The following is a 25104-nucleotide window of genomic DNA, read 5'->3' as shown; positions in this document are numbered from 1 at the left end:
TCCCTCTCTTTCCTAACACAAAGTCCAAAGAGGCAGCCTCGAGTGGCCCAAGTTCAGAAATCCTCATTGCTGGGATGTCCTTTTAGCAACCAGGAAAACTGGCCCAAGGACATTGGGGTTTCATTGAACCCCATTGTTAGAAAAGGTTTCCCCAGCAACCAGATCAGGAGGAGGAAGGGGCAGTGGAGGGCTCGTGGGGTGGCCCTGGGAGTCTCATCTCAGGCTGTACCAGGCCTCTGCTTTAAGGAACAGATACCAGGAGCAGGACTGACCATGCCTGGCCCTGAGATTGAGGTGTGGACCCTGTGATGGTGACTCCTGCCAAAGAGACTCAGTTTCCCCATCTGTAAATGAGGGAATACAACTAGGGTGTCTCAGGTTGTTTTCTTTGTGTTTGGTCTACCCAAGTCTGCTGAGGGACCAGGCTTCCAGGAAGCCGGGTGGGGGGGGGGGTGGGGCAGGGTGCTATGTCACTATTTCCTAGTTCACCTGAGCTCAGTATCCGCTTGGCATAGTGAGAAGGGGACTTCAGTTCCTGAGAGAGGTCTGGAATCGGCCCTGGACTCATGGAATGGCTGGGGCGTGGACCCCTGGATCCGGGGGGGGGGGACTGGGAGATGGGATTCCTGGGTCTGAGGGAGTGAAGAAGGGAACCCTTGAACCTGAGAATTGGACCCTTGGGTCTGAGGGAAGCAGGAGAGCTGGTGATGGAACCCTGGGTCTGAAAGAAGAAGCAAGGCTGGCATCTGGGCCCCTGGGTCTAAGTGCTGGAGAGGAAGACTAGGTCCTGATCTTTATCTGAGGGAGGAGAAGTGGGGTAGGACCCTGGGTCCGAGCAGGGAGAGCTAGCACCTGGACTCCTGAAGCTTGGGGATGAACCCTGAGTCTAAGTAGGGAGAAGGCTAGATCCCAGACTCCAGGATTTCAAGAAGGGGGCCTCCCAAAGTCTGAGAGAGAAGTGTTAGGCTCTGGACCCCTGATTCTAAGTAAGTCTGGGCCTCCTGGACTCCAGATCTGAGGGAACAGGGTTGTCCATTCTGTGGGAGGGAGGGGTCTGAGTTCAGACCCTGTTTCCCAAGAAGCCTACGAGGCTGAATCCCTATCCCTTTCATCCCCGAATCCTCCAGTAAACATTCTAGAGGGTGCTGAGTGGGCCCTGGGCTGACTCCGTCAGAGATGACACAGGTCCGAGGGGGCTCGGCAGGGGGTATGGGGGGGGGGGTCAGAGGGGTTGTGGGGCTGAGGCCGGGCAGCTGCTGACCGTTTCCTGTGTCAACACCATCTGGACCCACTTCCCAATTCCCTGGATTCCTCAGGGATCAAGGAGGGGGTGGGGGGTGGGGCTGCCTGGCGCTGGACCGCGGATTGGGATTGGGGGGGGGCACCGTCAAGGCCCTCACCACTAATGACAGGTTTGGGCTGCCTCTGTGGCTGACCTGCCCCGTCACCCCCCCAGAGGCCAGACAGGACCCCCCAGGGACAGACAGACGGACACACACAGCCTGGGATGTGCTGACATCACACCCAGCCAGCACCAGCTCACCATCAAGGCCCCCCTGTCTAGACCCCCACATCCTAGGGACATCTCCAATGCCTCTGAACCCACTGAGGTCTTCTGCTCTCTGCCTCCTCTTTGTTTCTGAGTACTAGAGCCGGTCTCCCGAACGCTGCTCATCTTTCCTTACGTCTGTCTTCTTGTCACGGGACTTTGAGATGCTGTTTGTGTGTGTTATTTGTCTCCGTTGTCTTCCGTCATTTGGGGGATTCCCAGAGTATCCCACCCCCATCTGTCCCTGTCTTTGTCTCATTTCCATAGGACTGGGATTCCTACCCTCACCAAAGGAAGACCCAGGAGTCCCAAGTCCACTCCTCAGTCCTTTTGTGGTCACCCTGGGGAAGATGAGTCTTTCCCCACAACCCCCGGGGTTGTGAGGCAAGACTAAAAACTAGCAGCCCATGACCCAGACCCACAGAACGTCTCAAACACAAAGGTCTCCCAATTGTTGGACATCAGAATTTTCTTCCGCTTATATAAAAATGAGGGATTAGTACCTGGGTCTGATGGAGGAGGGCTAGGGTCTATACACTGGGTCTGATGGATGAGTGTTAGGTACCTGTGACCTTGGGTCTGATGGAGGGGGGCTGGGGGCTGGAGCCCAGGGTCTGAGAGAAGAGAGATAGCACTTGTATTCTGGGTCTGACGGAGGAGGAACGGGTACCTGTGACCCTGGGTCTGATGGAGGGGGGCTGGGGGCTGGAGCCCTGGACTTAAGGGAGGAGGGCTGGGGTCTGTACCTGTCTGTGTCTAAGCTTAACTCTCTCAGGAGGGCTAAGTACCTGAGACCCTGGGTCTGCGGGGGACAGGCTGGGGTCTGCACCCTGGGTTTGAGGAATAAGGAGGATGGGAAGGTGAGGAGATGGTATGAGTTCTGAATCTCAGTTGGGGAAAGGGGTTGGCATCTGCAGTCCCTGGTATTGGTCCAGGTCTGGCTGCAAGCCCAGTCCCCTATCCCCTCAGGCCAGTCCATTCCCCAGGCTGGTGGCCTGAGTCACCTTGGCTAGCCCCCATGGTCTGGGGGGGCGCTACGTCAGCTCTCCCCTCACTGACGCAGCCTTGGGCCCCCCACGCTGACTCAGCCGGAAACAGGCCCCCTGAGGGGCGGAGACCCAGTGGTCAGAAGCCTGGGTCCCTGCAGGAGCAGGGGCTGAGGAGGGCCCCTGGGGGGCCCCTCAAAGGGGTGGTGTGACAGACCATGAAAGAGAGAGAAAGAGCTCTTACCTGAGGCGATGAGGTCATGTCCCACCATGGGGGGGCTGTGACCTCACCTCCTGGGGGATCTGAGTAGTTCTTCCCCCCCCCCTTGTGGTAGAAGGTGGGGAGGGGAAGCCTCTGGCTGCCAGTCAGTCCCAGAGCCAGCACCTCCACCCCCCACCCCCCGAATCTCCAGCCAATGCATTAGTCCCAGAGGATAGGCATGGGTGGTCTGCAGAGAGATTTGTTGTTTTTTTTTTAAAGTCCATGTCGCTGTCCTATGCTCTGAGCATCTCATTCTCCTCCTGAGGAGGAGGCTTCTGGAGATGTGTGAGTTCATTTCTTTGTGCCCATCCCTCCAGGGGCTGTGAATTCTGAGCATCGGTAGTCATCCATTGAACACGGTGTGTGGGCATTGCTTTGCTCTGGTGTATTCTGCCCTTACCTGGATAGACGAATATTATGTGCCGCTTCTCTGGATGTGGCTTTGTCTTTGTTTCTAGTACCCACCCACTCCCTTTTGCCACCTTTCCCAGTGACCACCGGTGTCTGGAAAACTGGTAAACTGTAACCATGAGGTTCTCTAGGAGTAGTTTGCAAGTTACTCTCACGGTGGCGTTTAGGGACAGGAAGGTATGTATGTATGTGTATGTGGGGTGTATGGATGAATGTGTGGGTGAGTGGTCGTACCTGTGTGAGGGTGTACAGAGGCCAGAGGGGGACACTGGGTGTCCTGCTCTACTACTCTCAACCTTCCTGTGCCCTTGAGAAAGGGTCTTACACTGAACGTGGAGCTAGGCTGGAAGTCAGCAAGCCCCAGCGATCCTGCGTCTCCACCTATCTCCAGCCACAGTGCTGCAGATACACGAGTCAACTTTTCATAGAGGTGCTGGGGATTCAACTGGGGTCCGCATGTTTGTGCAGCAAGCACTTTTTTTTTTTTACCCACCGGCCATCCCCTCAACCCTAGAAGATAGACTCATTAGCCCCATTTACAGATAAGAGAATTGAGGCAGCGGGGTGGAGGTGGTGTAGCAACACAGCCAGAGACCTCTGTGGAGAGCCTCCACGCCTCTCCTTTGGTCCTTCCCATCCTGTCTCCCCTCATCTCATCTAACTTCTGTCTCCCAGGTGACCCCATCTTTGGTCACCCTGCTTTGCCATCTCCATGAGCTTGGTATACTCTTCTGCAGCCTGCTTCTTCTTTCCAGGTCCATGTCTCTCTTCTCCTCAAGGTCTCTGGTTCTTTTTAAAAATAGGATCTCAAGTAGCCCAGGCTGGCTTCAGTCTCACTATGTAGCTAAGGATGACCTTGAACTTCCGGACCTCCTGCCTCCACCTCCCAAGTACAGATACTTGCAGGTGTATACTATCACACCCAGTGCTGGGGATAAAACCCAGGGCCTTTGTGCTCGCCAGGCATCACTCTGCCAATTGAGCCACACCCCTCAGCTCCTCAGTGTCTCTGTCTCTGCATGTCAGAGACTGGGCATCTATCTTCTGTCCCCTTCTGTCCCCATTTCAGGGCATCCGTGGTCCTCTGTTTTGGAGTCTCCACCTCTGTTCCAATGTTCTCGTCTTTCTCGGTCATTTAGATCCCCCCTCTCACCTCTGTCTCCCCAGGCCCCTGACTGGCTTCTCTGCCTGCCTCCCCATCTCTCCAGAAGTGGTAGTGCTGGTCCATCCAGACCCCCACCCACAGCCCAGGCTCCATGGAGCTCTTGAGCCTTGTGTGTGTGTCCCAGCCCATGGAGGTGGAGGGAGGGGACGCCAATGACCTCACCAGCCCCTCTCAGACCACCCCCCCCTTCACTTTTCAACTTTTCCTTCCGTGCCCTCCTCCGAGCAAGGCGGTGTGAGCCCTGCTAGGCAGCCGGCTCGTCTGAATGGAAAAGGCAGGAGGGAGGGTGAGTCAGGATGTGTCAGGCCGCCCTCCCCTGCTGCCTGCCCCCCGCCCGCCCGCCCCGGCCCCCTATATAACCCCCCAGGCGTACACACTCCCTCACTGCCTGGCCCTTGCTGCTCACACTCACATACCTCCCCTCCCCAGGCCGAGGCCCAGCTGACCCCCTGGGATCCCCCGGCAGCGGACAGGGAAGGGTTAAAGGCCCCCGGCTCCCTGCCCCCTGCCCTGGGGAACCCCTGGCCTGTGGGGACATGAACTGTAAGTTGGTTCCAGTTCATGGGGTGAGGGGACAGGGTGGAGGGGAAGGAGGAAAGGATTGGGGAGTGGGCAGGGTGGGAAGCATAGTAGGGAGAGAGGGCAGAAGAGAGGAGTCATGGGGAGTCCGGCGGAGAGAGGAAGAATAGTCAGAAAGTAGGAGTTTGAGAGGAGAGATGGACAGAGAGACAGATACAACGCGAGTAAAAGAAGCAAGGGGCAGCCAGACACTGACAGAGGGCCAGATGCTGGGAGATGACCCTGAAGGGTCCGGGTATCCCAGGGACTCAGCGGGCAGCGAGGGACAGAGACAACCATCAACTCCCAACAGCGAGGCTCAGGGAGGGAAACCGAGGCAGAGAGTCCCAGATGATGACAGCAAGCCCCAGAGGACGGGGACCAGGCAGGGGAGGCAGACGAAAGAGGGGTGTGGACAGAGAGCTTAAAGAGCCAGACAGATGCGCACCGGCAAGGGACGGACGGATGCACCAACAGACGGGCCGAGGAGGGGCTGCGGAGGACTGGCCACAGCCAGAGGGGACCAGGGGGCGGGCTGGGGGTGTGATACAGGAGCTCGGAGGCCCGGGGGGCTCTGATTGGCTGGTTGTCTCGGAGGTGGGCGGAGCAGCTGGGGGATGGGCAGCCGGCGCAGGAGCTGTCCCAAGCCCCTGAGCCCCACGCGCTGCCAGCCGGGTCTCCGGCTGCCCGCGTCCCGGAGCGCCTCTCAGGCCAGGTGCGCCCAGGTCCTTCCCGACCCAGCCGTCCAGCCTTCCGCAGCCACCTTTGTGGGCATCTGGGAAGGGGTCCGGGGCGCCTCCCTGGAGAGGAATCGGTGTGTTCGGGTGTCAGCTCCAGTCTCTGGCTCCTTCCCCCTGTTCCCAGGCCGGCTCAGGCTCCCTGGGCAGGGGAGGGGGCAGGTTCTGGCCTGTGCCTCTCCCCCCCCCCTCATGCCCCGCCCCGGGGCCCAGATTCCGGCGTCCGGGGGCGGACGGGAGACGCCCGGCCCGTCTACCCGCCCCGGGCCGCGTCTGCTCCGACGGGCGGGGCAGCCAGAGCTAGGGAGGGAGAGGGAAGCCCGCCCGGGCTCGGGCTTTGCGACCTGCCCCGGGGCGCCCCACCCTGAGACTCAAGACCTCCAGGTCCTCCTCCCTCAGATCCAGGCGTTCAGGCTCCAGCCTTACTCCCTCAGACCCGGGAGTCCAAACCTCAGCTCTCCTCCCTCAGAACCCGGAGTCCAGGCTCCAGCCCTCCTCCTTCAAACCTTAGAGTCCAGACCCCATACCTCCTCATTTAGACTCAGGGTTCTGAGCCCCAGCCTTTCTCCCTCAGACCCAGAACCCAGGCTCCATGCCTCCTTCTACAAACTATAAAGTCCAGACCTCGGTCTTGCTCTTTCAAAACCCAAATTCTGGACCCCAGCCTACCTACTTCACTCAGACTAGGGTCCTATATATACTCTGGCTCTTCTTCCTCAGAGGCAGGATCTAGAGCCCAGTCCCACTCCCTCAGACCCAGAGTTTGGCCTGATTTTTCCCTCCTTCTGTTTCCAGGTGTTTATCACCTGGTCCTGGTGGTGCTGAGCCTATGGCCAGATAGAGCCGTTGCCCCCGGGCCACCATCTGGCTCCCCACGAGTCTCTCCAGATCCTCGTGCAGATCTGGACAGCGCTGTCCTCCTGACCCGATCCCTTCTGGCAGACACTCGGCAGCTAGCTGCGCAGATGGTAGGTGTCTGAAGGGACAGGCCCCGGCTGTACAGTCACTTCCTTCTCTTGGGCACCTGAAGACCAGGAGAGCTTGGGGTCCCCCTCAACAGCTTCTTTTTCACCAGAGAGACAAATTCCCAGCGGACGGAGACCACAATCTGGACTCCCTACCTACCTTGGCCATGAGCGCTGGGACGCTGGGATCTTTGCAGGTGAGAGCTGGCTGGTAGGGAGGACTGAAAGATTGGTGGCCGAGGGGTACGTGTGCCAACTGTCCCCTGATTTCCATCCCTGGTCCTCAGCTCCCAGGTGTGCTGACAAGGCTTCGAGTAGATTTGATGTCCTACCTCCGGCATGTACAGTGGCTGCGCCGGGCAGGCGGTCCTTCCCTAAAGACTCTGGAGCCAGAGCTAGGTGCCTTGCAAGCCAGGCTGGACCGACTCCTCCGTCGTCTACAGCTCTTGGTATGCTTTGACTCCAAGACCCTTTACCTCCTTTCTGAAACTTTTGACCCCCAAGAAACAGTGGTCTGAGATTTTGATTCTCAGGATCCCAGACAGAATTTGAACACCCAGTGACCCCGCACCCCCAGATCTGATCCCTGCAAATGAGACATCCACGATCCTATAACCATGAGACCTTGAGGTCCCAAGACCCCAGAATTCTCCAGAACAACTCTTAACTGACCCCCAAAGCTCCAAGCCATCAGTTCATGATCTTGTGTCCTCTAAACCCCAGCCCATAATACTATGAGACAGCCCCCAACACACACACACCACCAATACTGACAACCTGTCTGAAAGTCTAGACCCTGAATCCCAAGACTTGAGACCCAAGAAACCTACCCTGAGTCCTCCGGATCCAAATCTTCCCATGAGAATTAGAGGCCTAGGCCCTAAGATGCCTAAACACCCAGATCCCAGCCCTGAGATCCTCATATCTCAAGGACCCAGCCCCAGCCCCTAAGATTCAAGATCCTGACTCAAATGGCCTTGAAACTCACTCTCGAATGCCAGACCTCAAGTGCAGACCCTAGCCGAGCTTGGTGGCAGTTGCCCATAGTCTCGGCACTCCAGAGGCAGAGGCAGGAGACAGCTGCAAGTTCCAGGCCAGCCTGGTCTATTTAGTGATTCCGGGCTAGCCATGACTACATAGCAAATCTAGGTATGGTAGATCCTGACTGTAGTCCCATCTAGACATGGTCCCTAGACTCCAAGCTCTAAAAGTCTAGTCCTGAGCACCCTTGAGAAGACCTGGCAAGCACCAGGATCACAAACATCATTCTCTAGCCCCATAGACCAGGCTTTTAGGACAGTAACCTTGGTGTGTGTGTGTGTGTGTGTGTGTGTGCAAGCCTGGAGGCCAGAAGTCAACATTGGTCATCTTCCTCGATTGATTATGTTCGGCTTCTCTCTCTCTCTCTCCTTCCTTCCTTCCTCTTTTCTTTCTTTTTGTTTTTTGCTTTTTTTTTTTCCTTTGGAGGCAGGGGTTCTCTGTGTAGCCCTAGTTGTCCTGGAACTCACTCTGTAGACCAGGCTGGCCTCCAGCTCACAGATATCTGCCTGCCTCTGCCTCCTAAGTGCTGGTTTTAAAGGCTTGTGCCATCACCACACCCGTCTGCCTTGCTTTTTGTTTGTTTGTTTTGTTTTGTTTTGCTTTTGTTGTTTTCTTGAGACAGGGTTTCTCTGTGTAGTTTTTGAGCCTGTCCTGGATCTCGCTCTGTAGATCAGGCTGGCCTCGAGCTCACAGAGATCCACCTGCCTCTGCCTCCCAAGTGCTGGGATGAAAGGCGTGCACCACTGCCGCCCTGCTCTTTTTGAGACAAGGTTTTTCACTGAATTTGGAACTCACCAATTCATCTAGACTAGATGGCCAGCAAGTTCCCAGAATCTGTCTCTACTTCCCCAGCACTGCGGCATGCTGTGCCCAGCTTTTTTACATGAGTTGCAGAGATCTGAACTCAGGTCCTCTTGATTGTGTGGCAAGCACTTTATTGACTGTGCCTTCTGCTTTCTCCACAGCTGCAAGGGTCTTTTTGTTTGTTTGTTTTATGAGCAGGGTTCCTTCCTTCCTTCCTTCCGTCCTTCCTTCCTTCCTGTCTTTCTTTCTTTTTCTTTTCAGTTTTTGGAGACAGGGTTTCTCTGTGTAGCTTTGGAGCCTGTCCTGGAACTCACTCTACAGACCAGACTGGCCTCCAAGTCACAGTGATCTGCCTGCTTCTGCCTCCCAAGTGCTGGGATCAAAAGCATGCACCACCCAGCTATGAGCAAGGTTTCTTGTAGCCCTAAGTGCCTTTGCTATGAAGCCTTGAACTCCTGATCCTTCTGCCTCTACCTCTGGAGTGCTGGGATTACAGATGTGAACCACCCCATCCAATCCAGCTTCAGTTTTCGGAAACCCAGGACCCTGGAGATCCTAGACGAACCTCCTTGCTTTTTGCTAATTTTGTTTTCTTCTTTAACAGACTTCTCGCCTGGCTTTGCCCCAGGCAACCCCAGACCAACCCACAGTCCCCTTGGGCCCTCCTGCCTCAGCCTGGGGAAGCATCCGGGCTGCTCATGCCGTCTTAGGCGGGCTGCACCTGACCTTGGACTGGGCTGTGCGGGGTCTGCTGTTGTTAAAGACTCGGCTGTGATGCAGGACTGAAAGCCACCACCGACATCATCTTCCAAAGCCACATTTTATTTATTTATTTATTTTGGTACTGGGGGGGCGCATGATGATCAGGGGCACGCCACACCCCACACAACTGACACCCAGCTAGATACACTTCCTCCAGGAGACCTGGATGGGGGTGGGGTCACCTGGGTGGCTTATTTATGCTTATTTATTTAAGGAATTGGGGGTTAGGAGGGACAGGTGGATCTGAGACCTCGAAGAACAGGGAACTGAGATCCTGGATTCTGGAGTCTCTATGAAATCTATCCACAATGTCTTCCTCGCTTCCTCCATTATTTATTAAACAATTACTTTTTATGTTAAGTGGGGGGAGGAAGCCTGGGGTTTTATACCAAAATGTGAGAAGTTTTTATGAGACAGAAAAGGGGGTGATTTAAATACATATCCACTTAGAGGTGAATAGCAGGGGGATGCCTAAATGATCTGAGTCTGACCTGGTGCCCAGCACTTCAGAGCTCCTCAACAGATATTTAACAGAAGGTTCCAGAACATCACCTTAGAACCAAAAGCATCTGTGTGGTACAGAGCTGCAAAAAGTGTGCAAGGTTGTCCTTTCAGAACATTCATGCCGGGCGATGGAAAACAAGCTAGGTTCACCGGTGGGGATTGGATGAATAAAAAGGGAGACATCCATGTGATGGAATACTGACTAGCCAGTCTTAAAAAGTCCAGGCGAAGGGCTGGGGATTTAGCTCAGTGGTAGAGCACTTGCCTAGCAAGCACAAGGCCCTGGGTTCGATCCTCAGCTAAAAAAAAAGTCCAGGCTAAGGCTGCTTATGGCGTTGACTGGCCGTGCACCGTGAGAGCAGTAGATGGTAGAACCACTCTTTCTATACCTAAGTATGGTTGTTTTTTTCTTCAAAATGGAAACACCAAAATGTTGACAATGACTGTCTCAGGGTTGAAAACATGAGATGGGGCTGTGGGGGTGACTGTGTGTGAGTGTGTGTGTGTGTGTGCGCGTGTATTTTCCAGAGTTTTTACCATGACTGTATTTTACATGACACATTTAAAGACAACAATAAACACTATTTTTAGAATGACAGATATAGGTCTCTGTCTCACCCCACCGCACACATTCCACAAGAAAAAAGGGCATCAGAAGGGAGCAAGAAGCAAGGTGACTGGAGCCCATGTTCTGAGCTATGCTGAGGTGGTGGTGCACGCCTGTAATCCCAGCACTGGGAGGCAGAGGCAGGCGGCTCTCTGTGAGTTCAAGGCCAGCCTGGTCTACAGATCGAGATCCAGGACAGGCTCCAAAGCTACAGAGAAACCCTGTCTCAAAAACAATTGTCACTTAAGGGTTGGGGATTTAGCTCAGTGGTAGAGCAAGCCTAGCAAGCACAAGGCCCTGGGTTCGATCTTCAGCTCCAAAAAAAAAAAAAGACAATTGTCCCAGATCCTCAAAACATGATGTTTTATAAAAGAGGTAAACTGAGGCTCAAATGAGAGGAGTTGATTTCTGTAGGGGTCTTTTACCACGAGGCTCGGGCTGGCCTGGACCTCACAGAGATCTGCCTGCTTCTGCCTCCTGAGTGCTGGAACAGAAGCTTACTGCTGTTACGGTCACACAGGGAACTGTCCTTCTGTCATTATGGTGCTGGAATCGAACCCAGGGCCTTGTGCATGCCAGGCAATCTTCTTACCACTTAACTACGTCCCCAATCCCTGGTTTTACTTTCATTATATCATGTATTTATTTATTTTGTTAGATAGTCTAGGCTGGCCTCAAACTTACAGTCTTCTTCCTCTATATCACTAGTGCTGGGAATACAGTTTGTGGTCACCGTGCTCAGCTATGCTGGTCCTTTACAATTCAATGTTAAGTTGATATGAAAGTCGCGCGCGTGCGCACGCACACACAGAGACACACACACACCATTGAGAAACTGAGGCTCAGCATGGCATTAGATCTTGCTGAGTGTCAGGAGGAGGGCCACTTGCAGAGCTTGGCTTGTGACTCAAGTCTTTGGGTTAATGGGCCCTGTATAGGTACTAACACAGACCCCTATGGTGGTGGGGTCTGTGTCACAATTTTGGGTCCAGGAGAGCGGTGTTCTGATGGAGTTCTAAGTCACCTCTCCCAGCTCTCAAGACTCCAGGCCATATTCCAGAAGAATGAGGCCTCTGGACAGTTCCCAGGAAGCAGGCCCTTGGTGTCTAGTGAGGTCACAAAGCCCCTATCAAAGGCTCCTCCCACGGCCTAGAGCTGACTACCTCTCTGCAGGGCCATGGCCATACCAGAGTCTCTCAGCCCTGGGGACACTCCACTTTCTGTCACTGCTGAGCTCCTGACATCTTTGAAGCCCAAGGGTCCAAGGCTGGTGGGCTGGGGTGGGGGTCAGGGCTCCACCTGGGTCCTGGATCCCTGAATCTATACACCTGCACCTGCTGTTCTGACAACCACCATGAAACGACTGCTTAAAATCCGGCGTACTCAGGCTCCCCAGGAACCCCAGAAGTGGGTCCCCATTCTTGGGGAGCTGCAGAAGACCCTCCAGAAGGGCGAGTACCTGCCCCTCCGCCCGCTGCCCATGTTCGAGAGTAACTTTGTCCAGGTCCCCAGCTCCCTGTGCCCCGGGGAAATGGGGGAGGAGGGCTGAGACACAGGAAGAGAGGGACTCCCCCTGCCCTCCAGGACTGAGTGGGTTGAACTGGGATTTGGAATTTGAACTTCTGTAGGTAGGAAGTGGGTTTGGAAAGAAAGGAGGCTGCCGGGTGAGGGATGCTGGAGGTATGTTGGAGAGAGGACTGATCCCAGGCCTGCTCCCTGGCTGCCCCAGGTGACTAATCACGGGGCTCCTGCGTTAGTGCACCACAAAACCAACAAGCTGACTATGGGTGTAGCGGCATCCTTGCCTGGTCTAGTGCTGCCCGACATTCTGTTGCTTGCTCGGCCCCCGGAGGACAGGGATTGCTCCAGTCTCAACCTGACCAGGTACGTTCCTCATCGTTTCTTGAGCTCTGACCCCAGCTCGCTCCGCTCCACCTTACCTGCGGCATTAGCTACCCGGGAGGTCTCCACCTCCCGCAGGATGATCCCTCTAGACCTTGCCCACCTCTATGTCCACGATCTGCCCACCTGGCGCCTGAAGCTGCGGCTGATCACCGGCCGCTACTACTACCTGGAATTGGATGCCCCTGACCATGAGCTGGGCTTCTTGTTTGACCGCTGGCTTCGCCTCATCAACCTGCTTCATGAGCCTACCATATCTTGGGCACCCAGGACCATGAACATGCCCCTCCTGGACACGATCCAAGACGGAGCGCCAGCCTCCACCTGGCGCCTTCAGGTGGGGATTCAATAAGGCGGGTTTGGAGACTACTGTCTTGACTCCACAGAGAACAGAGGACCCACATCCCACAGCCTAGGGGGCCCAGGAAAAAGAACTGGGTTCCTAGAACGCTGGGTCTGAAGGGAGGGTCTGACCTCATGAGACCACGGAAGGAAAGCTAGGGATGAAGTTGCTGGCTCAGTAGCCACGGGGCAGGAGAAATAGCTCAGTTGATAGAGAGATTGCCTTGGGAGTATGAGGACCTGAGTTCAACCCCCTCAGAACCCACGTAAAAATGCTGGGTATAGCGGCACATGCTTATAATCCCAGTGCTGGAGGCAGGTGGATCCCCGGCCTTTGCTTGACCTACTTGGTAGATTCCAGCAAGTGAGAATGATACAGTCCTCTGGCCTTCACATGCACACACCTGCACACACGCGCGCGCACACACACACACACACACAGAGGCATGCACATGCCATAAAAAGTGTCCAAGTACCCAGGCACAGTGACACATACCTGAAGGCAGGAGTCTCATTACAATTTTGAGGCTATAGCCGGGCAGGGATGATGCACGCCTTTAAGCCCAGCACTCGGAGTCAGAGGCAGGCGGATCTCTGTGAGTTCAAGGGCAGCCAAGGCTGCACAGAGAAACCCTATCTAGAAAAACCAAGACCAAAACAAAGCAACCACAACAAAACACACCTGAGGCTCTTCTGCTTTACACCCTCAGCCTGTTAGCCTATTCTCATTCTTTTTTGTATATGTGTGTGATCATGAGTGCACACTTGGGTGTTGGCTCTTGCCTACCATGTGGATCTTGGGGATCAAACTCAGGTCACGAGGCTCAGCAGCAAGTGTCTTTACATGCTGTGTCTCGTGACCTGCTCTTGCCTCTACTTTCCAGTCTTGGGAATGATTTCTTTCTTCTTCTTCTTCTTCCTTTTGATTTTTGAGGCAGGGTTTCTCTGTGTAGCCCTGGCTGTCCTGGATCTCGCTCTGTAGACCAGGCTGGCCTTGAACTCATAGAGATCTGCCTGCCTCTGCCTCCCGAGTGCTGGGACTAAAGGTAAGTGCCACCACTGCCCCTGTAATGCAAAAGAATTTCCAAGGGGTTGGGGATTTAGCTCAGTGGTAGAGTGCTTGCCTAGCAAGCGCAAGGCCCTGGGTTCGATTTTCAGCTAAAAAAAAAAAAAAAAATCCAATTCTTTAAAAATAAAAATTAAAAAAAAAAAAGGTTTGGTGGTTCATGTTTGTAATTCCCAAGACTTGGGAGGCCAAACGGGGGTAGGGGGAGCAGTGGAGGAGGGATTGCAATGAATTTGAGACCAGCCTGGGCTATACAGAGAGTTTCAGCCCACCATAGGCTATAGAGTGAGACCCTGGGTCAACACAAAAGCAGAAACAAAAGGAGGAGCTGACGAAGTCCTTTGAGTCCACAAAGGGCTTACCTTGCAAGTTCAAGAAGGCAAATTGTATCCCGCCTCCAGAATTCACATACAAATGCCACATGAGGCAGGGAGAGGAGGCTCAGTGGGAGAGAGCACTTGCCGCTAAGTCTGTCTGTCCACCTGAGTTGGAGCCCCTGTCCCACACAGTGGAAGGAGAGAGCCAGCTCCTAAAAGCTGTCCCCTGACCTCCAGGGAGGTGCCGTAGCATGTGCACCTCCCCAAAATCAATAAGTAAATGCAATCAAAATCTTAAGGGCCTGGAAAGGTGGCTCAGTGGTTAAGAGGCAGAGGACTTATGGGTGCTGAAAACCCACAGAGTGGTTTGCAGCCACCTATAACTCCAGCTTAAGGTGAGCCAATGGAGGGAGGGCCGGGCCCACATTAACATGACATGGTATACATACATGTAGGCACTCATACATCCACATACAACGAATAAATAAGCAAACCTAAAACTAAAGTAGGATGAAAATAAGAAGGGGTAAGCCAGTAAAAGCCAGCTGCAAACTGTCCCCTCTATCCACAGGACCAGTCTGCAGGCACACTTACAGGTAAGCCATCTCTGTGAAAGGCTGGGCCATCTTCCTCTGCATGTCAGGTACCCTACCGCAAAGCATGGGTGGAGCTCAAACACTTTGGAAGAACCTTGTGCACTCCCTGGTTGAGCTCACCTTGTCCTTAGAGTCTGCTCCACGTCAGTCCCCCCCCCCCCCCCCCAGTTCCTTGACCATCCTCTCTCTGCCTCTCTCCACAGCTGAAGTTGCTGAGGGCACCTTTCCTTGCAAAATGTTCTCTTCACAAAAACAAAGGAAGACCAAGGTGAGGTAGCCAGGGTGCTCTCTCTCTCTCTCTCTCTCTCTCTGTCTGTGTGTGTTATTCAAATATTAGTTGTTGTTGGTTTTTTCCCCCTGAGACAGGGTTTCTCTGTGTAGCTTTGCGCCTTTCCTGGATCTCGCTTGGTAGACCAGGCTGGCCTCAAACTCACAGAGATCCACCAGCCTCTGCCTCCTGAGTGCTGGGATTAAAGGCGTGTGCCACCACCGCCCGGCTAGATAGTCTTTTAATAAAAAACTCGGTACCAGATATTGGGGTAAAAGCTGAAAGATCAGAGAAGCAGAGCAGGCCACAGCCACCTCCCATTACCTCACCAACTCCACGAGTCCTCTGACTGAAAGCCTCTGAGTCCTCACCCAAATGGGTTTCTGATGAACTGCCTTAGTTCCTGTCTCCTCACACTTTATATACCTTTCTCCCCCCAGCTGTCACTTCCTGGGATTAAAGGTGTGTGCCACCACGGCCTGGCTCTGTTTCCAGTGTGGCCTTGAACTCACAGAGATCCAGACAGATCTCTGCCTCCCGAGTGATAGGATTAAGGGTGTGTCACACTGTCTGGCCTCTACGTCTAATCTAGAGGCTGACTCTGTCCTCTGATCAATCCTTTGGCAAGCTCTATTGGGGTACACAATATATCACCGTGTGTGTGTGTGTGTGTGTGTGTGTGTGTGTGTGTGTGTGTGCATGTGTATGTGTGTGTATATTTGTGTGTGTGTGTGCGCGTGCGGCCCCTCTTCTGACAGTCTCCCCTCTGCCCATGGACAGATGATCAAGCACAGTTTCAGGTCTCAGGCTGTGGGTGACTCTCTGCCTCTCCTCTGGTCACAACTACAACCTCCTAAGGATCAGAAGAAAGTCACAGAAAAGAAGTAGGCATGAGCATTGTTTTGGCTGGTTGTGTTTAGGACCCTGGCTCAGATATCACTAATATTCTGTCTCGTTATTCCTGTAGGTCCTACCTAGGTGCCTGCCCCGCTGGATCCGAAACTCTAATCCGTGTTTCTGGTATGACCAATGGCCATGCTTTGTCCCCTGTGTGAACCTGCTTGTGAATTTGATCCCTTTCCCAGAGGGCTTAGACTTCTTTCTGCCCTACAGAGAAGGCCAGCATCACCATTCGAACCATCTTCAGCATCATCTCTGGCACAATGAACCAGGAACACCCCACTTCGAAGGCCAGCTATTCACTAAGGGCTAGACTCCAGGGTCCAAGGGAGGAGGGCTGGGGCCTGGACTCCAGGGTCCAAGGGAGGAGGGCTGGGGCCTGGACTCCAGGGTCCAAGGGAGGAGGGCTGGAATGTGGACTCCTGGTTAGAAGAAGGAAGGCTGGAAAACAAGATTCCCAAGCTCTGTCTCTCCCCTGCTCCTGAACACCCCCCACCCCATCCATCTACAGACCTACAGATCTGATTCTGAGGGAACCATAGGCCGGTGCCGTCTGATTGAGACTCCTACACAGTGTGTCTCTCACAACACCCATGATTTAGCCTTCATGGACTCCCACGGTCACCTGGACACCTTCCTGTGGACTCAAGACCTTGACAATCTTATAGACACTGAGTCCACCTCTCTGTCTTCCCCCTTGCCCACGTCTCCTTACCCTCCTGCCTTCTACATCTTTCCACCGGGTTCCTCCTTTGCAAAGTCCAAGGACAAAGCCAAGCCCAAGCCCATAGGCTCAATGAAATATATGTCCTCCCCTATCACATCAGGGAAAACACCGTTCATTTGGGACAAGTCTACTAAGGTACCAGCTGAGCCGGCTCCAGCTCAGAAGGCCCCAGCCCTTCCTGCTCCATCTCAGAAGGCCCCGGCTGCACCATGGTCAACCCAGAAGTCTTCGGCCAAACCCAGCCCCTTCTCTAAGGCTCCACCTTCTGGTTCCCAGAAGACCCCATCTGTCCCTGGACCCCCCCAGAAGGCCCCGGTTCTAGTTACTCAACCCCAGAAAACTTTACCCCCAGCTTTGAAGCTTCCACAAGCACCTGCGGGTTCCCAGAAGGCTGTGCCCCCAAAGAAGGACATTCTAGTCCTAAATGCTCCAACTGCCCAGTCTCAGAAAGCTCCCGACTCAAAGGCAAAGGCCCCTGTGGATCCTAGCATGTTACAGGCAGGAGATACGCTTGAGAGGAAGTCTGAAGGGAAACAGGAACCTGGGGTGTTGGTGGGAGAGCAGAAAAGGAAAGCGGTAGAGATGAAGACCACGCCCCTGCAGCTGCCCAGTACCACCGCCAAGAAGCAATCCAAGGAGGTCTTGATTAGTAAAACCCAGGAGGTCACTCTGGAGGCCTTGAAGGGCAGGGGCAAGTTAGAGGAGAGGGTCCACAAGATGGAGAAGACAACTGTGAACTTGCCTGATCTGAAGTCCATGGAGATAGAGAGTCAGAAGAAATGGCTCTTGACCAAGGAGGTAGCTGCTGAGGGCCCCTACCTCGAGGACACCAGGCCTTTCTCTGTGGAGGGGCTTGCCCTCGCCAAGATGATGATTGTGGCCAACTCCAGACAGCAGCACCTGAAGCCGACCACTATCTCTCTGCCCTCTTGGTTCTCCATGACTTCCAGGGCGTCTGCCATGTCTGTGTTGGCCAATTTGCCCTTTAACACCAGCCAGATGACCTTGCCAGAGAGGACACAGGTAGTGGTCAAGGAGCAGTCTAGTTCCTATACTAAGATGAGAGAGAACAAACCGCACCAGATGGAGAAGAATCCACCCAAGGGTTCGCTGAAGATGTCCAAGGAACCCACAGCTGAGTTGCCAAAGACTGTTAATATTAGCTCAAAGGTGCATGTAACTTCTCAGCCTCCTGTCGCTGTGCCCATCTCAGGTTTGAAGGACACGTCTCAGCCACTGACATCCCTCACAGCTCCCATCTCCAAGACAAAGTCCTCAGTCAGGGTGCCCCAAAAGCCTGAAGTGAAACATCAAGGGTTCAAGCAGGCAAACACACAGCAGCAGCCTCTGGCTGTCCCAGGGCCAACCGCAGAACTTCCCCTTCCCACCATCTTGGAAATGGAGGATAAGAGGAAAATGGCCACGGAAGATGAGATGCCAGTGAAGAAACCCGGTGCCCATCATGCTCAGGTACTTGGGATTAGCAGTGGCATCCACTGTCAACTCTAATACACACACACACACACACACACACACACACACACACACACACACACACACGAGAGGGAGAGAGAGAGAGAGAGAGAGAGAGAGAGAGAGAGAGAGAGAGAGAGAGGAGAGGTGGGGAGAGGGGAGCAGGTTCTCAGGATTGAAATCAGACCATGTGTATGCTAAGTGAGCCAACCAGTGACTGATGTCTCTAGACACAGAGTAGAGATGAAGTGTTGACTGTGTAGCGGGCATGCTTTAAGCAGTGGAGATACAACACCCAACTGTAGTTGGAGAGCTTCTCTCCAGGTGCCATCAAGCCCCTGCGGTCCCACAACCCATATAAATTAATCACTGAGACGCTAATATTACTTATAAACTGTATGGCCATGGCAGGCTTCTTGGTATCTAGTTCTTATATCTTAAATTAACCCATTTCTATTATCTATAAGTTGCCACATGGCTCGTGGCTTACCAGTACCTTACATCTTTCTTGTCATGGCAGCGGCTGGCGGTGTCTCCCTGCCCCAGCCTTCCACCTCCCAGAATTCTCTTCTCTCTTGTCCCGCCTATACTTCCCACCTGGCCACTGGCCAAACAGCATTTTATTTATACAGAGCCATATCCACAGCACCCAACAATAAGGGTGGCGGAAGTAGGTTATGCCACTTGGCACCTAATGGTTAGAGATAAGGCATGTTGCTAAATATCTGCAATGCAGGGGACAGACCCCGCCACAGCACAGTGGCCTAAGGTGGCCTCAGGGCTGGGGTCATTTGTGTAAAGTCGTGAAAGGGGGCTGGAGAGGTAGCTCAGATGGCAGGGAACTTAGGTAGCACGCACAGAGTCTTGAGCTTGAACTGTCCGACACTGAACAAAACATGAAGGCGGATGGTATGGGAGTCCAAGACCAGCCTTGGCTATGCACAGTGAGTGGGAGACCAGTCTGGGCTACATGAGACCTAGTCTCAAAACAAAACAAAAGGCCCGTGGGGGAAGATGGAAGCAGCTAGAGCATCCAGGGGGAGGGGAGTTCCTGCAGAGCGGTGGTTCTCAACCTTCCTAATAGTGGGACCCTTTAACACAGATCCTCTCGTGGTGACCATCAAATTGTTTTGTTGCTACTTCATAACTGTAATTTTGCTATTGTTATGTATCGTAAATATCTGATATCACAACCCACATGTTGAGAACCATCGGTAGAAGGAACAAAGTCCCTGAGGCAGAAGCTTGCATGCTCACTGTACGTTTACCGAGTGTGCCCTACGCAGAGTCCTAACTCTGGAATGGTGTCAGGGGAGCCACTGGGTGTTGGGGGATGTGGGGAGTGGAGAGAGAGCCATCACACAGGAACTGCAGACAAGTGTAAAGATGGTAGCTTTGACTCTGAGCAAGCTGCAGGGTGGAGGCCAGAATAGCTGGAACTGATTTATGTGGCAAGAACTCTCTGCCGGGCTCCAGAACGTAGAGGGGATGAAGGTGGGAACCGGGGAGTGTGTTTGTGTTGGAGGCCACCCAGGAGATGATGGTAGCTTGAACAAGAGGGTGTTGAGAAGCCTTGGAGTCCACAGACACTTTGAAGGGTAGGGTAACAGGGCTGCCTTGCCAATCAGGCACAGGACTCATAAGGAGCTGTGTAGTGGTTACTTTTCTCCATATTGTGACAAAATACCAGAGAAAAGGAAGAGCTGGATTATTCTGGTGCACAGTGTGAGGGTACGATGCCATCACGGTGGGGGAAGTTCCTTCTTTGTGTGTGTATGTGTGGGGGTTGATGGTGTAAGAGTGTGCTGGCCTGTGCATGCACGCATGGAAGACAGAAGTCAACCTTGGGTGTCTTCCTCTGTGAAGACTTTTCCTTTTAGTTTTTCCAACAGTCTATTGCTACATTGAGAGCTTGTCATTTTGGTCTAGAATGGCTGGTCAGCAAGCTCTGCACATCCACCTTTGCCCACCCATGTGTGCTGGGGTTACAGGAATGTGCCAGCATCCCTTGGTTTTCCATGGGTTCTAGGGTCCCAAAGCCATGTTTTCACGACAGGCAATTAACCCACTGAGCCATCTCCTCAGTCCCATTTTCTCATTTTTGTTCAGTCTGGCACCCCAGACTGCAGAATGGTGCCACCTGTATTGAGAGTGAGTCTTCCCACCTCCATTAGCTCCTTACAGATGTGCCCAGAAGTTTGTCTCCTGGGTGGTTCTCGATCACGTCAAGTTGACAATATTAACCATCCCCGATGTCGTTGAGGGTGGCAGGGATGTTTAGCGCTTCGGAGTCCTGCAGAATGCAAAAGCCATAGGCAGCGGGGGTGGGGTGGGGTGGAGTGGGGGACAGCGAATGGAGGGCTCAGGGAGGAGATTCTGAGATGGCTAGGGAAGATACCCGGCAGGTGATGTGGAAGCCCAGCATTCTGCGCAAGTGATTCAGGGAGTTACCAGCTGTGAGAACTGGGAGATAGGAGAAGGTATCAGGGGAGGCAAAGTGAGTGGGGGATGTAACGCACCTGGTAGTGCTTGCTTGCCCCCTGGATTTGATCCTGGCATCAAATAAAACTGGGTGTGGCAGTACATGCTTTTGGTCCTAGCACTTGGGAGGCAGAGGCATAGGATCAGGAGCTCAGGGTCACCTTTGGCTATGTATCAACATCAGGGCCAGCATGTACTACAAAGGGACCCTGTCTCAAACTAAGAAAATAAGAGCACTTGCAGTGAGTGGTTCAGTGGGTAAGGGCTTGTCGCCAAGCCTGGCAGCCTGCGTCCTCCATGGGACTCACACGGTGGAAGGTGAGAACAAGCTTTCCCAACTTGTCCTCTGATGTTCATAAGCATCCATGGCATGTTACCCCTCTCCCCTTTAATCCCAGTACTCAGAAAGTAGAAGCAGGTGGATCTCTGTAAGTCTGAGACCATCCTGATCTACATAACCAGCACCAAGCCAGCCAATTTCCAGGCCACAGGGAGACCTTGTCTCAAGGAAAAGAAAACAGTAAAAATAAAAATTATCATAGACCAAGCGAAAGAAACAGACCCCAAAGCCAACCAAATAAAATTATATTTCTATGAGATGTCCAGATATCCATGGAGCAGAAAGAAGTGATTTAAAAGAGCTTAGAGATGTAGGAATGGGGAATGATTTCTAATGTGTTGGGAGGGGGGATGAAGGGTAATCAACACAAATTGAAACTAGAAAGAGGTGATAAATATCTTGACCACCTTTTAAGGTGTAAATAACAGCTGTGAAATTATCTATATCTATCTATCTATATCTATCTATCTATCTCTCTATCTCTATCTATCTATCTATCTATCTATCTATCTATCTATCTATCTATCTATATATGCCGGTCCCCTAAAACATTCTCTGCCTTTCTCTCCTGCAGTAAGCAGCGACCCAAGGATTTAAGATAACATAATACAGGAGACTCGATCTATCAACAAATTGTCCAGAAGCCCAATGGGGCCAGGTACCCCTGAGACCCGGAAGATCTGGACCTGGAAGAGTGGGTCTCAGGAACCAGGAATCATCCTCCCTTTCCTCCTTCCCTCACAGGCCCACAGGGGTGCACCCCGACTGTAAGATGCGGACTACTGAGAACACCGTGTGTGGTGTGGGGGGGAATCCTCTCTCTCCCGTAGAAACCAGAGTTACATATACGTTTATATATTGGGGAGGGTCGGGCGGGGCAGATGTCAGGGAGAAGCTCGGCTTTGCAGGGATTAAAAGCCTTAGTCTTCTCGAGACTCAAAGCCCAGACTTGGTGCCTGTTATGTGCGTGCGCTCGAGTGCACGGGTCCCCACCCCGGGGGGCGTCCCGCAAGACAGCGGGGGAGGGGCATCCACTGACCCCACCCCCACGTTACAGAGGGATCCTATTGGCTGGGACTCCCTGGGGGCCAGCCAATCCGCCCTGAGGGTCGTATTCTTCCTGCGCTTCGGGGACCAGCCCTCACTCTTCCAGCTAAACGCAGTGGTGGACCCCCGCAGCCCAGCTGTCCAGCTTCGTTCTTCGTCCTCAGCCTGGTGAGGGCAAGGTGGTGGGGTTTAGAGTGGGTCAGGAGCTGGGAGAGGTCGGAGTGAGCCCCGCACCTTGCCTGCAGATGCCGACCTTCCCGTGGATGTTGGATGTTCAAGCCCAGATGCCCCCTCCGGGCGAATGGAAAACGCCCCCCTTCGACCCGCGCTTCCCTAACCAGAACCAGACGCGTAACTGCTACCAGAATTTTCTGGGTGAGACCGTTTGGGCCAGATTAGAGGGGAGGCCCCCACCTGGAGACCCTCGGAGACGGTTGGAACCGGAGGCTAGATCGTGGCCTGCAGGGGCGGGGCCTGCACAGAAGTGGGTGGGGCTGAGCCGTGGAGGGGCGGGGCCTGGAGTGGAGGAGGCTGCCTGTCTGGAGGCAATAAGATTGCCAGCTTGGAGTGAAATGGATTGAGCCAGGAGGGATGGAGCCTTGTCAGTAAAGGGCAAGACTAGGAGTGAGAAAAGGAGCGGGGCCTGAGGTGAAGGGAGGCACCTGATCTGGAGCCAGCTGGAACTGAGTCCTGGAGGGGCAAGATGAAGAGACCAACCAGAAGGGACCGGACCTCGCCAGGTGGTAGAGCGCAGTCAAGATGGGGGCTTGTTGTGGGCAGTCTGTAGTGGAAAGGAGGAGCCCTATTGATTGGAAAGGGTAAGAATGAGTCTTAGAAGGGCCGGGCGGCCGTAAGTAGGGTGGGGCCAATGTCTAGAAGGGCGTGGTGTGGCATGTTCTTGACTGGGCGTGGCTTGCACCCCCACCCCGAGGCACTCTGCAGACTACCACCGGTGCGTGAAGTCCATGAGCCACCGCGGGAAGAACACACAGCCCTGCGAGTACTATTACCGCGTGTACCATTCACTGTGTCCCGTCAGCTGGGTGAGAGGGCGGAGCAGGGCTGTTGGAGAGGGGTGGTGGGCTCAGACACAGGCTGAGCAGACGCTGGGGTCCCCTCTGCCGCTCCAGGTGCAGCGATGGACCGAGCAAATCAAGCAGGGGACTTTCCCGGGCAAAATCTGACTGTGCACTTGAGCGCTACTCCCCTGGAGGCATCAGCCCCCAGTGACCTCCGTCCTCTCACCAAGCCCCAGCCTGGGTTACCCACCTCCACTCTGTCTCTACGCCACAAATAAAGTTATGGTGCTGCTAATGTTTCTTTTCTTTCTTTTCTTTCTGGTTTTGTGTTTTTGAGACAATCTCCCTCACTAACCCTGGATCTCACTGATGAGCTAGATTAGCTGAGATACTCTTGTCTCTGACTCCCCAGCACTGGGATTATAACCTCAGCTTCTGCACCAGGCTTTTTATGTGCATGCTGGGGATCCAGACTCAGGTCATACATGCTTGGCAAATACTTCCTGGCTGAGCCCCCTAACACTGCTTCTTTTGGTCATGAGGGCAAGAAGAAGGATTGCTGCTCCAGAGTTAAGGCAGTCACGGCTCCCAGGCAGTTAGAAAGAAACAAGTTTAGGGGTTCTTGAGTTCTGCCTGTGATCATGAAGTCAAGAGCACAGCATTTAAGGTAGCCCATGCCTTTAGTCCTGTACTCCAGAGGCAGAAGCACGTTGACATCTGTGAATTTGAAGCTAGCCTGGTCTACATAATGAGTTCAAAGCCAACCAAGACTACAATACAATGAAACCCTGCCCCAAAAAAACCAAACCAATAAACAAAAAACCACAACAAAGACTCTTCCAGCGACAGGGTCCCAGGGTGTCTTGCCTGTCAGTCATTACACCTCCCTGACCTTTCTTCAAATGCCCACATCTCAGCCTCCTCCGCCCCTGCCAGGGCCATCTTGGCTATCCTATCCACCCATGCAGCCGCTGGTCCTGAGGAATCTTCATTCCATGACCCTGTGCTGACCCACTAGTCCCTGACCACCCTGCTCTGACACTTTTATCAGCTTTCTGTCATGGCCTATCTCCACTGGTCCCATTTCCCTCCAAACACACCCTGTCCCTACCACAAGAGTCCTCTTGTCCCAACAGGGCCCCAGAGACTTCTCCATCCCTCAGCAGCCCCACAGCCTGGTACAGCAGCATCCTCTGATTAAAAAAAAAAAAGTTGTGTATGAATAAGATATTCATGTATGTACATACACCCATTGAGTGACTGGTGCCCATGGAGGCTAGAAGCCAGCCTTGGATCTCTTGGAACTTAGAGCAGCAAATGTTCTTAACCACTGAACCATCTCTCCAGCACCTACCCCCTTTGGTTTCTAATGCAGGTCTACCCTATGCATATATGGGGCCATCTGTCCCTTTCTCCATAGGTGACACTTGTGATTCTCCTACTGACCCCTTCAGCACACTCTGCACTTCAGTCTGAATCATTCTTGGCTCTTCCCCATCTTTTCCAATCAGCAGCTAGTCACTTGGCTTCCAGAAACTCCTTGGCATATCTTCCAAACATAAGGAGTGCCATCCTCCTCTTGATGTAGCCCTGCTGGTCTTGAACCCGCAGAGATCCATCTACCCATGTCTGCCTCCTGTGCACCACCACCCTGCCCGGCTAACTCCATAGCCCCCTGTATGAGCAGGTGGGTGGGTGCTGGTGCGAGGTGGCCATCAGATGTCCTAGAGCTGTAGTCACTGGATGGAGAATGTCCACAGCCCGACGACAGGTCCTCTCGAAGAACAGCAAACGCTAAGCCACTAGGCCTCCTCTCTATCCTCAAGTCCCCCTGTTTGCTTGTTTATTGTTTTGAGATAGGTCTCATGTAGCCAGGATAGCTTTGAACTCTTAGTCCTCCTGCCTCTACTTCCCACGTGTTGGGACTATAGCCACCAAGCCCAGCACCAGTAATCCTTAACGGAGCCAGAGGCCTCTAGGTTGGCTGTGCTAGCACCTGCTGCTACCCACAGCTACCAGCCTCCTGGCTAGACCTGAAATAATTTTCAAACTGTCTTAAAAGGCCTCATGTGACTACACCTAATTCCCAGCTTCAAAGTAACTTTGATCACGCATGTTACCTTCCTGAATGACCAACCTCAGTTTCTCCATCTGCCTCAGAGTCCCGTTATCAGAAGCCGAATGGGGGGTCGGGTGGGGTGGCTGAGCTCAGAGGACTGGCTGGTCCCACCCTTGGATGACCGTCTACCCCCTGCCCATAAGCTGCTCACCACCC

At 53.5% G+C, this 25104-nt stretch overlaps 3 protein-coding genes across 3 annotated transcripts; all 3 read left to right on the top strand.

Annotated features, from left to right (window-relative positions):
• The first annotated feature begins 4525 nt into the window (after positions 1-4525).
• Positions 4526-9482, top strand: Il11 (interleukin 11). The gene is made up of 7 exons (XM_036201205.1): positions 4526-4607; positions 4803-4916; positions 5587-5646; positions 6464-6636; positions 6744-6830; positions 6921-7082; positions 9083-9482. The coding sequence occupies exons 1-7, from the start codon at positions 4526-4528 to the stop codon at positions 9251-9253; spliced, it is 849 nt and encodes a 282-aa protein (XP_036057098.1). The 3' UTR covers positions 9254-9482.
• A 2223-nt stretch (positions 9483-11705) lies between these two features.
• Fam71e2 (family with sequence similarity 71 member E2) lies at positions 11706-21982 on the top strand. The gene is made up of 11 exons (XM_036201119.1): positions 11706-11855; positions 12081-12235; positions 12332-12590; positions 14550-14574; positions 14778-14842; positions 15623-15726; positions 15810-15862; positions 15956-16018; positions 16258-17631; positions 17683-17939; positions 21821-21982. Exons 1-11 carry the CDS (start codon positions 11706-11708, stop codon positions 21980-21982), a joined length of 2667 nt encoding a protein of 888 aa, XP_036057012.1.
• LOC118574572 (cytochrome c oxidase subunit 6B2) lies at positions 21909-23124 on the top strand. Its single transcript, XM_036175542.1, has 4 exons — positions 21909-21978; positions 22056-22185; positions 22753-22853; positions 22941-23124. Exons 2-4 carry the CDS (start codon positions 22056-22058, stop codon positions 22992-22994), a joined length of 285 nt encoding a protein of 94 aa, XP_036031435.1. The 5' UTR covers positions 21909-21978; the 3' UTR covers positions 22995-23124.
• The last annotated feature ends 1980 nt before the right edge of the window (positions 23125-25104 follow it).

Source organism: Onychomys torridus, chromosome 1 (genome assembly GCF_903995425.1).
Source record: "Onychomys torridus chromosome 1, mOncTor1.1, whole genome shotgun sequence".
Taxonomy (NCBI): domain Eukaryota; kingdom Metazoa; phylum Chordata; class Mammalia; order Rodentia; family Cricetidae; genus Onychomys; species Onychomys torridus.
Note: the sequence above shows the minus strand (reverse complement) of the source record. Positions and strands in the feature narration are given on the sequence as shown.